This window comes from Porites lutea, chromosome 11 (assembly GCF_958299795.1).
Source record: "Porites lutea chromosome 11, jaPorLute2.1, whole genome shotgun sequence".
NCBI lineage: Eukaryota > Metazoa > Cnidaria > Anthozoa > Scleractinia > Poritidae > Porites > Porites lutea.
Genome location: NC_133211.1, coordinates 22,651,079 through 22,663,411, shown reverse-complemented (window position 1 = coordinate 22,663,411; position 12,333 = coordinate 22,651,079). Strand labels below are relative to the sequence as shown.

Below are 12,333 nucleotides of genomic sequence, written 5' to 3'. Positions count from 1 at the left end.
TGCCATCGTTAACTGGTGCTTTGCCGCAGGCTAGACAGTTGATTGCTCTGATTGCTCTCTCATTCATGACAGGCAGGAGGCTGGTACTCTCAATTGCTGTGTCAGTGATGATGTTCTCCCTATAGTAGAGCTGTTGGTAATGTTCAGCCCATCTCTTCAACAGTTTGCCCCGGTCTTTGATGATATCGCCGGCAGCTGACTTTAAAGGTGAAGTATGCGTGGCACTTGGGTGGAAAGCTATCTTCAAGTGATCGTACATGGTGCGGATATTCTCGCAGCCAGCAGATAGTTGGATGTTCTGACAGAGATTCAGCCAGTGGTCCCTGGCGAGGCAGTGAGCGATCCGTTGGGCATCGTTGCTGGCTTTCCTGAATGCAGAAGGCTCCCTCTGGTAGTGGGGAAGTGCTGCCCGCTTGGCTGCTATCGCTCGCTCGAGTTCGGCAATGGCAGCTTCAAACCAGCCTGGGGTCTACCTCCCTCTCTTGCTAAAGGTGTCCATGGCCGAGTTGTAAATGGCGACATGGATGTTGTGCCATCTTCTTTAGCACTTGATGTGGGGCAGTCGGTGAGGGGCTCTTGAATGGAGTCGGCGAAGTGCTCGCACAGGTCTGGGATTGCTGTCCTAGCTGTGTTGATGAGTAGGCGGGTTGTAGGCGTCCTTTCTGCTTGGAACAGTGGGTACTTATGGGTTGAAGGGGTACCTTGCTGCCCACCAAACTGCCCACCAAAGAGTGGTCGGTGTTGCAGTCAGCACTGTGGTAACTGCGGGTACTGAGAACACAGTTGAGCAGGGGTCTTCGAGTGATAACGAGATCCAGCTGGTGCTAGTGGCGGGATCTGGGGTGGCGCCAGGATATTCTGTGGTTAGGCTTGTGTTATTCGTGGAGCATCGAGGATATGATTATACGAAATCCAGAGGTGTTAACGTTCAAACGAAAGGTCTGGTAGTTCTGGGTTGGAGAGATCCTTTAGGCTCGTAAAGTCGAACGTTGCGTTTGGGTCGTGAAGAATTACTTAGTTTTGTTTACTACCAAAGGTCGTTTTGCTAAGGTGAAAATTAACTTCAAAATATGATCCGTCATAAGCTCATTCAATAGTGTCGAACCCGAAATGGGGTTCCTGTGGTGCGTGTGTGACGTAAGCCGAACCGGTCAGGACCGGTTTTGGCACTAGAACACGAGGAAAAGGAGAGCGAGCGATCTTGTGAGTACGAGCGAGTTTATCAAACGAGAAACGAATAAATTTTGTTGAAATCATCGCAACAAAAGGTGGCGACCCTGCCAGGACACCTGTGATTCGAGAAAGTAACAGCGAGCGGCGAGAAGTGAGCGACGAGAGGAATTTTACATGTAAACACAGCGAAGAAACACCGAAGTCAACAACATGAGCGCCGAAGGCGAAATCAAAACAATGCAGGAGAAGATTCAAGGTAAACTGAAAATGCTTGAATTTACAGCGGGAGATACAGCGAAAGTAATCGAGACCGGAGACCTGAAGACAATTGAGAGGCATGGAAGCGCATTGGAGCACGTTATTGACAAAACACATCAGCTCAAATTGGAAGTTCAGGAGTTGCGTATTGAAAGTGGGAATGACCCTGTAGAGGTCAGACTTTGGACCGAAACTTTAGAAAGCCAAATCAGTAAATTTGAGGGAATTCTTAAAGAAGTGGAATATGTAGCTGCCGGTATTAGATCAATCGAAGAGGAAAAACGCGAGGAAGAGAAACGGAAACGGAATTTGGAGGAAAAGATCCAGCTTGAAAAGGCTAAACACGAAGCGCGAGCGAGTCTTGAGAAAACGGCGAAGGCATCCACGGAGGAATCTGGGAATTTGAGCAGTGTCGGAGCGAAATTGCCAAAACTGGAGATAACTAAATTTCAAGGGACTTTCCTGGATTGGATGAGGTTTTGGAATCAATTCGAAACTGAAATCGACAAGGCTAAACTAACTCAAGTTGCTAAGTTTTCTTACCTGAAGGAGTTACTAGTATCCAGTGTCCGCGCGTCCATTGACGGACTCCCTTTCACGACGGAGGGTTACGAAAGGGCCAAAGCTATATTGAAAACCAAGTATGGTAAACCCAGTGAGGTAGCAAACGCACATATGCAATGCATAATTGGATTATCCACAGTTCATGGTGGACACCCAGCAAAAATCCATGATTTCTACGAGAAGCTAACAAGTCACATACAAGTGCTAGAGACCATGGGCAAGGTTAACGAAATAGGAGGGTTTGTGCGTGCGACGCTTGATAAATTACCTGGAATCAGAGCAGATCTGGTACGTCTAGACGATAACTGGCAAGAGTGGGGATTTGCAGAGCTAATCGAATCCCTGAGGAAGTGGTGTGACCGTAACCCTATTGTCAGCGAAAACCTTAAACCTGAACCGCCAAAGCCTGACCTGCGAAGTCGTTATCCTCCGAACCGTGACCCGCGAAATCGCTTCCAAGCAAGGAAAAATCCTGCTTACCAGACCAAAGATGAGAGTGCGAAGGTGGGGCGTAACTGCATCTATTGTAATGGCGAGGATCACAGCTCCACCCAGTGCAAGAAAGTCCCTGGCTTGCACCAGCGCAGGCAGATCTTGAGTGACAAGAAACTATGCTTCAACTGTACAGGAACAAGACATCAAGCACGGGAGTGCCACAGCAAGTACACTTGTCAACATTGCGGTGGCAGACATCACACGTCTATTTGTGACAGGCTGCCTAGCAACAGTCAAATGATGTTGGCAACTGGTGAGGGTTCTGTTATTTATCCGGTGGTAGTGGTGTTCGTCGATGGGATCAAATGCAGAGCATTACTAGACACAGGTGCGGGTAGTTCTTATGCGTCAGCGGCTCTGATTGAACGGCTTAACAAGCGACCAACTCATATCGAACATAGACAGATTGACATGATGCTTTGCTCAACAATTCAAAAGGTACAAGGGTATTCAGTAACGGTTAAAAGTGTTGATGGGAAGTTTGAGATGATGACGAAGATCAATAAGGTGGACAAGGGTGTTCTACTCACAGTCCCAAATCCGAATTATGGAGAACTGATCAGCAAGTATCGTCACCTGCAGGGAGTGGTCATGGATGACGATGACAAGAAGAGTGAGTTACCCATTCATGTAATACTCGGCGCCAGCGAGTACTCAAGGATCAAAACTGAGACGAAACCTAGAATTGGTCAGCCGTCTGAGCCCATTGCTGAGTTCACTATGCTGGGGTGGACGATGATGTCCACAGGGAGAGAAGCCGCGCTATCCAACGTTTATTTGACGAAAACATCGGCAGCGGACTACGAACAACTCTGCTCTTTAGATGTTTTAGGACTCGTAGATAGACCAGAAGCAGACCAGCAAAACGTGTTTGCCGAATTCTCTGAGCAACTGAACCGAAGTGACGAAGGTTGGTACGAATCGGGTTTGCTATGGAAGCCGGGTCACGATCACCTGCAATCGAACGAACGCGGAAGTATCAGGAGACTACAAGGTCTAGTGAGGAAGTTGCAGAGAGAGCCTGGTCTGATAGACAAGTACGATGAGATCATCCAAGAGCAACTCACTGAAGGGATAGTTGAGAGAGTTGTAGACGAGCCAAACGAGAGAGTATTTTACATCCCTCACAAACCTGTGAAAAAGGAAACTGCCGTGACCACAAAACTCAGAATTGTATTTGACGCATCGGCTAAGCCAAGTGAAGATAGTCCGTCGTTAAACGAGTGCTTAGAAACGGGGCCTCCCTTGCAGAATCTGTTGTGGAACGTTCTTGTGCGAAATCGCCTAAAGCCAGTAGCCTTAGCAGCTGACATCAAACAAGCCTTCTTACAAGTACGCATAAGACCTGAAGACCGGGATGCACTACGTTTCCACTGGCTCAAGAACAAGGACCCTTCAGTTATTGAAGCCTTGAGATTCACGCGAGCGCTCTTCGGGTTGGTCCAGTCGCCATTCTTGTTGGCGGGAACACTAAAGTTGCACTTGCAAAGCCTAAGAGAGAAATACCCAGTGGAGGTAGACGAGATCTTGAGGAGTCTATACGTTGATGACGTTATCACGGGGGGCAACACCAAAGAAGAGGTTCAGGACCTGAAGAAGACGATCATATCAGTGTTTGGGGATGCTAAGTTTACCATGCACAAGTGGAACTCCAACGAGCCTCAGCTAGAGAGTGAGAATGTTGTTCCGGTGCACGAGCCTCAGCTAGACGGTGAGAATGGGGTGCCTGTTGATGAACAGCAGAGTTACGCAAAGCAACAGTTGGGAGTTAAGGAAGGTGAGAACGTGAGAGTCGCACTTGAAGGATATCCAATCAAGTCAGTCCATGGGTGGAGTGACAGTACTGTCGCACTCCACTGGATCAAGGGGGGAGGTACTTACAAACAGTTTGTGGCCAACAGAGTCCGCAAGATCAACGACAAAGATTACATTGAATGGAGACATGTCGACTCCAAACACAACCCAGCCGACATAGGAAGCAGAGGCTGCAAGGCAGATCAGCTGTGTAATGTGTGGTTGCCGGGACCACAATGGTTGTCCAAGCCAGAGGAGTGGCCGGGAGACGTAGTGACAGAGCCTAACAAAGAAACGGAAGCAGAAGCTAAGCTTACTAAGGAGGTGTTTGCAGTGGCAGTGGAGGCGAGGGACGACTTCGATGAAGTGCTGGAAAGGCATACCTTCTGGCGAACGATCAGAATCAGTGCATGGGTCATGAGATTCCTTCAAAATTGCCGGAGCAAGAAGTGGAACCGAGTAAGCGGACCCTTGACAACAGCTGAGACGGAGATACAGGTCAAGTGGTGGATAAGGCGGGAGCAGCAGAGACACAGTGTAACAGACAAGTTTCTGGAAGACCAAGAAAGGCTCAACCTTCAGAAGAATGACCAAGGAATCTATGTGTGCAGAGGAAGAATTCAAGGACATTATCCGGTGTATTTGCCACCCAGGGTAGTCTTATCAGAAAAAATGGTGCAAGACGCCCACATCTTGACGCTACACGGGCGAGTCGGCCTAACGATGGCGCATGTGAGACAAGAGTATTGGATTCCCCGTCTCCGGCAACTGGCGAAGAACGTGGTTAACCACTGCTATGGGTGTAAGAAGTTCCATGTGACAAAGCTCCAAAATCCACCGCCTGGAAACTTACCAGTGGATCGTACAGAGGGGACATTTCCGTTCCAAGTAGTAGGGGTGGACTACGCCGGGCCCATAACTTACAAGATTTCGAAGAAGAAAGAAGGCAAGGCATACATTTTACTGTTCGCATGCAGTCTAACGAGAGCGGTCCATTTAGAGTTACTAACTGACCAGACCACTGCTGGTTTCATCAGGTGTTTGAAACATTTCATTGCGAGACGGGGGAGGCCTACGAAGATTTATTCGGACAATGGAAGAAGTTTTGTGGCTGCATCCAGGTGGCTCAAGAGTGTTATGAGGGAGGAGAAATTGCAAGACTATCTGGCCCACCACAACATCCTTTGGCAGTTTAACCTCGCCAGAGCCCCATGGTGGGGCGGTCAATTTGAGCGGTTGGTTGGAGTTGTGAAACAGTCATTTTACAAATCTATGGGACGAGCGTACCTGACATTCGGAGAGCTTGAAGAAGTTGTGCTTGAGGTGGAGGTGGCCGTCAATAACCGCCCGTTATCCTATGTTGAAGATGATGTTGAACTTCCGGTGCTAACGCCAAACGTCATGATGCACGGGCTACCTAACCTCCTGCCAGAGGAGGATGCAGAGTCAGTGGAGGATGTGGAGCTACGTAAGAGGACAAGATACCTCCGTCGCTGCAAGGACATTCTGTGGTCAAGGTGGACTACAGAATACATCAGAAGTTTGAGGGAGAGACACAATCTCAAACACAAGACCAAGGTGCTGACACTGAAAGTTGGAGATGTGGTGCTAATTCAGAGTGAGGAGCGCAACCGTGGAAAGTGGAACATTGGAGTTGTAGTGAAACTCATCAAGGGGCGTGACGGCGTCGTCCGAGCAGCGAGGTTGAGAGCGGGGAAGTCCTACTTGGAGCGAGCAATCCAACAGCTATGTCCAATGGAGCTGTCGTGCGACGTACGGGACACACAGTTGAGAAATTCGGTGCAGCTTAATCCTCGAGCCAGAGAGTTCGCCCCTAGGCGGGCTGCTGTAGCTGCGGCGAAGCGGATCAGAGAGATTGCAGAGCAAGAGAACAAGTGAACAGACCCAGGGACGAGTGGGGTCATGAACTGTTAGAACTGTTAAATCTGTTAGAACAGTTAAGCCCATGGAGCTGTATGTTCGATTTGCTCCTCTTGCGAGAACTGATTCAGTGACTTGCGGAGTCACGAACTATTAGAACTCTTTAAAACTGTTGCTGTTATATAAGCATGGAGCTGTGTGATTATATTTGCTCCACTTGCGTGTATCAAATAGGGGGAGAGTGTCGGACCCGAAATGGGGTTCCTGTGGTGCGTGTGTGACGTAAGCCGAACCGGTCAGGACCGGTTTTGGCACTAGAACACGAGGAAAAGGAGAGCGAGCGATCTTGTGAGTACGAGCGAGTTTATCAAACGAGAAACGAATAAATTTTGTTGAAATCATCGCAACAATAGCCTGGATGGAAAACGTCGAAAGGGAAGGGAGAAATCGGACGCCGAAGTAGTATAGTAGTTTAGGCCTCATTGGACAGGAATCTTTTTAAAGGCACGGTAAAACCGGCGGCTTGTTTTGCATTATTGCTGCAAAACGAGTTATGGAATAGCAATTTTGCGCGTTTTACCACTCACGAACCAAATCTGTCTTGCAACAAATCCGATTATTGCAGGTTGCAAAAAGTTGTTGCAGAAAGTAGAGAGACGTCCTACTCTTTTCATCAAAATCTGTACATGTTACGCGTTTTACCGGCCCAAGGGAAACTTGTTTTTGCACCAACGTGACGTAAATCCGGTGTATGTTTTTTCCCTCGTAAATCTAACCAGTCAGAAGTCAGTATTCGGACCTGCAGCAACCTGATTTAGTGCAAGACGGGTTTGAGGGTGGGTGGTAAAACGCCCAACATAGCTTTTCAACTCGTTTAGCAGCAATGTTGCAAAACAAGTTGCACGTTTTTGTTGCCCGTTTTTCCGTCGTTTAAGAAGGGCAGGAATACATGAACGCCGATGATGACAAAATCTTATGTCTCTATCTCATAAATAAAATGCTGTGGAATCCTAAAAATGCTATTTGTAGGTGGCTTAACCAGTTGGACAGCTTTTCTAGCTATTTATAGGTCGGTGAAGCTCTTGCCTTTTGATTGGGTGACGTCATCTAGGAGGCCAAAAAAGCCAAAACCAGGTCGTAAAGGCCAAAATCAGGCATATGTAACCAAAATCAGGGCAAAATTAAAGAAAAGGATTCACGGGCCATCTATGTAACTTGTCTGGCAGATAAACAATACGAGTGTTGTGGTGGACGGAAAACAATAGAAATGTGGTGGTATTGGTGGTGGAGGGAAAACAATAGAAATGTGATGATGGTGTTGGTGGTGATGGAGTGACAAAGATAGAAATGTGGTGGAGGGAAAACAATAGAAATGTGATGATGGTGATAGAGGGGAAACAAAAGACGTTTAGTGGTGGAGTCGGTGGCAGTGGAGGGAAAACAATAGAAATGTGATTGTGGTGGGGAAGGGAGAACAATAGAAATGTGTTGAAGTGGTGGTGGTATATAGTCTACACAGCTTCAATATTCTCGATTGATTTAAGCTATAGACCACACTTTCTTTTCTATTTCTGTGAAAACCCTCGGCTCGTGATTTACAAGCTCTTCGATATGGCCGCCGTGACGTCATGTGAAAACAATGTATAGGGTCGATAATGTGTAGGTGGAGGAGGAGGGAAATAGAAATAGAAATAGAAAAAAGGACGGAGAGAAAGTGGAAAATTGTTTTTCGAGGTAGAAAGAGCTAGTTTGCCTTCGTCCTCATTAAAGGTGCACGACTTCTTAGTTTTAAGTCAACCAGTCAAAAAGCAGGACCTTCGTCTACCTAGAAGTAACTGAATAAACTGTCCAACAGGTTAAGCCACCTAAAAATAATACATATGACCTTTTTAATTAGATTTTTCCGCATTTCGTTCATGAGATAAAGGCGAAATACCATGAAGTCATCAGAGTTCATGTACTCCTGTACTCCTCAATGAGATTCCTGCCCCCAAAGGAGGATGATTTTATCCCTACTAAACTACTACCGTCAGACAACTGAAAGTTTTGTGCACCTGTCCGCCAGCCAAGTGAGCTGAAGCTCAAAATCGCATTCATACTGATTGTCTTAGGTCGCTTATTTGATTAACGTGCAAAGAAAATCATTATACCGTTACTTAAGGGTGTTCACTTTTCCTAAAAGGCTATAAGGATCAGTGAGAGAGGAAACGATTTTACCTAAACTTTAGAAACTTTCTTTAAATGCACTTTCAAATTGTGAGAATGGTGTCACCGGTGTTGGGGGGATATTATATGATGCATCATTCTCTCGCGTTTCAGACATCTTCGTTTGAAGCCACATCCAAAGAACGCGTATGATATTCTATATCAATGAAAAATTTTATTGATTCAGTCCATTTCATAAAATAATTAAGTTAAAAATTGGTGTCAAAATTATTTCATACGATTAAATATGTACAACATAAGTAACAATTTGATAAAAAAAATTGTAATATACTCAAAATGTTAAATCCAAGCCCAGCTAAACTCGATATTTTAGTGAGCGTTTAGTACCATCAGCCCTTTCACCGCAGTAGAGCCTACACAAAGCACTGTAGACTCAACACTGACTCGATTGGCTATTTTTCAAAAATTGATATGTATGAAACAATAATTCAGTTAATTTACCCTTAGTGCGAGTATCAGACAAACGGAGCTTGCGTTTTGGTATTGCTTATAGAACGAGAAATTGTCACAGTTTTAGCCGATCGAAAGTGAATTTCTAGCGAAATGAAATCGCGTCGGCGAGATAAAAAAGTAGGTAACATCCATTCCAGGGCGCTTTTGCCGTTCCCTGTTAAGAATGCGGCTATAAACAAAATCAAATTTGAGGAACTATATTGAGTTATCGAAAGGGCTCATAAAAACTAACTAGCTATTCAGCTTGTAAAATTGTCGTCTTCTTATCTAGTTTCGATCAGAACTTTTTATTTTCACCTTAATTGAAGTTTCTTCTTCAAAGTGAGAGGAAGAGGCAGATTATCAAATCCATTTATTCCTGCAACATTCCTTACTTTTTCTCTGATAATAGCAAGACAACGTGACTCAAGGCTTGATACGTTTGGTTGAAGTGCCCTAACCAGTAATGCCCGAATGACTTCTGAGGTGCTCCGGTCAATCGGCGTCAAGCCGCAATTGTCCGTTTGGTTAATACTTGCGCCCAGTGACACTAATGATGTTACAACGTCTTGAAACTGGCCAATCACAGCTAAATGGAGAGGGGTGTAACCACAGTAATTCTCTTTGGAGTCCAGGTCCGCTCCACAAAGAAACAGCGCCGCCACACTAACCTCGTTTCCGTTTTGCGCTGCCACATGCAAAGACGTATATCCTGCGTGATTTCGCGTGTGGACATCCGCGTTGAAATGATACAGCTGCTCTATGAGCTCGTAATTGTTAAGTGCTGCAGCGAAATGAAGGGGAGAGTCCCCGTAGAAGACGTTACTCCTGTAATTCGCGTTGGCTCCGAACTCACATAGTATCCTGACGGTGTCTAGTAAGTACTCTGATGAATGTGCTCTAAGAGCCAAAAGTAAGGGTGAATAACCTAATGAATCAACGCAATTCGCGTCAGCCCCGCGTAACAACAGGTTGTAAATATGGCGTGCTGGTGCACTTGAACTTATGGCGGTCCTAAGTTGGCTGTCAAGTAATCTTTGATCAGTTGAGTGCAGTACGTCGTACTTTAATCGTTTGAAAATGCTCACAGGCCCTACAAAATAAAAGAGATGTTTTAAGACCAATCCGCAGTTCGGACCAATAGTTACAACTAATCTCAACAAATGCTTGAGTGCTTTTAATAGAGATTTCTAAGAAAAGACAAAAAACGTCAGTCTAATTTGATATCCTCTTGCGCATTTTTGTCAGCGTATTACTTCAGTTACAACATAGTTTATGGCCATGAGCCTGGATATGAAAGCCAACAAACTTCAAGAGATAAAAACAACGGCGCTGCCGATTTATGTTGTCAGCTCCCTGACGGTGCACAATCCATTAGCTTTTTTGTTCACCCGACTCGTAATTGAATTAATCAGTTCGACATTGGTGGAAAAAGTCAAAATGGTAGGAATGCTATCAAACGATGTGAACCGTCAAGTTCAAATAAGCTAACAAAACATATAACAAATAGGTATTAGACAGGCTTCATAACAATTCCATCTCATTTTACTAGGGTTACAGCTTCTTGGTTTTATTTTGTTGTTGTTTCTATAGTTACCATTCACTGCTACTCCTTATCGTGTTAAGTTTTAACTATAATATATGTTTCTGAATTAGCGTACAAGACGAAATTTTTTTATTGAAGTGTACGTTAAAACAACTTTGCTAAGAAAAACACTCACTTTGTGATCTTTTCTTTCGTCTAGTTCCCGTCATCTTCAACATCTGCTGATCACACGTAGTAAACTTTTGCATGCGTCAGCGTTCAAGTTTACTTTTTGCTTGCCGTTGCTTCATGCAAACGTTTCAACCTGCACAAGATGGAAAATTGAAGTTGCTCAGAACAAAAACTTCTGCCATGATGGCATCCCATTACATTCAATGTTTCAAATTTTGTTCACGGGGACTAGGCAAAGCTTTCGTTCGTTGCAGTGCTTCTCATGGTCAACAACAAGATTTGCGGAAAATGACGACAGTATGAAAAAAAGTTTGAGCCTTGCTCGCGCAAAAAGGCACGCGTCAAATTGCTTGCGCAAAATCAAGCACGACCTGGCACTTGAGATGGGATCAAAACAATGGATAGTCTGCTATCGCCATGCAAACACGAAATCGGTATCAAATACGCAATCGGCCCTCTGATTAAAAATCGAAATTAGGAGGTAGGGTCAGAATAACAATTCACAAAGAGCCGCTGAAGTACGTTCTGATTTCATCGACATCAAAACCGAAGTGTAGTAAGGATCATTAATATGTTGGTCACTTGCGGTACATCGCGGTGGTCTCCATTTTTTGATTACGTTCACTTCTCAGATGACTTCCGGTCAGTATAGCAATTTCAAATCTAACCAATACTTTTTGGTGCAAAACCACTTGGTAGTGACGTTTAGTTCCAAGCGTTTAACCTGAGTGGTGGATTTTCCTTAAAGAGGTGGATGGGAGAGCACGCCACGGCCGAAATCGCGAGACCTAAAGAGTTTCGCGTTCTTTTTTGTCTAATTTTTTCAGAGGCATAACAAGCGTTCTATGATACTTATCAGATAAATCGCATCTATGAAGTATATTCCCGCTTAGTTTTTAATCTCTTTGTGATTGTGCCTTTTTTAAAAATAGTTTTAATGCTGATGCTAATGTTCCTGTCAATTGTACGCATAATCAAATTTTATAGCCGACAATACATTCTAAGTGTTGGTTAAAAAAATGAAAATATATTTAAAGGTTTCGCTATTACACCGCTTATTTTCCTATTATCGAGGTTTTTAGGTGTAAGGCGATCTGTCGCGCTTCAGTTGATGAATGCTTTGTCTATTTCATTTGTACATTAAGTTTTACAAGGAACGCAGATAGTTGAAAACCCCTGAACAGGTAACTAGCAGAAGGTTTTAAAGAAATAAGAAATTCATGGCATTGATTTTATATTATCGTGGGATACAAAAACTATTTCTTTGAAAATAACACAGATAATTTGAATAATAAGATGCATGCGGAAACATTGACGTCGTTTTCAACAACTACCTTTAAATTCTCCGCTGCGAGGAACCGGCTTTTACATGTAAAATTCTTATTCAAAAATAAATTGACATCTGAAAGTCTGATGGAGCATAGCGTTTTCACTCACATAGACATTTGCTAATTTACTGAGGATTCCTTGGAAGCTTTGGTATTTTAGTTTTGACCAAGCGTCCGTTGTCAAATCTACATTTTCGATATTTTGTCGAATCTACTCGACAGCCCCCGAATATTATCAGCGGGTACTATACACTAGTGATATCAATTAAATAAACTACAGATCAAACAAAGAACTAACTTACATTCAAGTCGAAGTTGATTTGTCTATAAAAAGTACTAGGAGTTATTTCCGTGCCATGTGTCGCTGTAGAATAAATTTATAATTCTTTTCACCGGGTTCGCAGCTGATGGTTTCTTTGTTTTGACTTTCTTTGTTCCGGTGTTTTTAAAATCGCGAGAAACTAG

At 44.3% G+C, this 12,333-nt stretch overlaps 1 protein-coding gene across 2 annotated transcripts; it reads right to left on the bottom strand.

The window, feature by feature from the left end:
• Positions 1 to 8,978: 8,978 nt before the first annotated feature.
• LOC140952640 (uncharacterized) lies at positions 8,979 to 12,300 on the bottom strand. Of its 2 annotated transcripts, XM_073402072.1 has the most exons (3): positions 12,171 to 12,300; positions 10,545 to 10,673; positions 8,979 to 9,916 (listed from the first exon to the last, which is right to left on the bottom strand). In XM_073402072.1, exons 2-3 carry the CDS (start codon positions 10,615 to 10,617, stop codon positions 9,138 to 9,140), a joined length of 852 nt encoding a protein of 283 aa, XP_073258173.1. In that variant the 5' UTR covers positions 10,618 to 10,673; positions 12,171 to 12,300; the 3' UTR covers positions 8,979 to 9,137. The 2 variants fall into 2 exon arrangements, with proteins under 2 accessions (XP_073258173.1, XP_073258174.1); XM_073402073.1 differs by lacking the exon at positions 12,171 to 12,300 and having other exon boundaries at positions 10,545 to 10,853.
• Between the last annotated feature and the right edge of the window lie 33 nt (positions 12,301 to 12,333).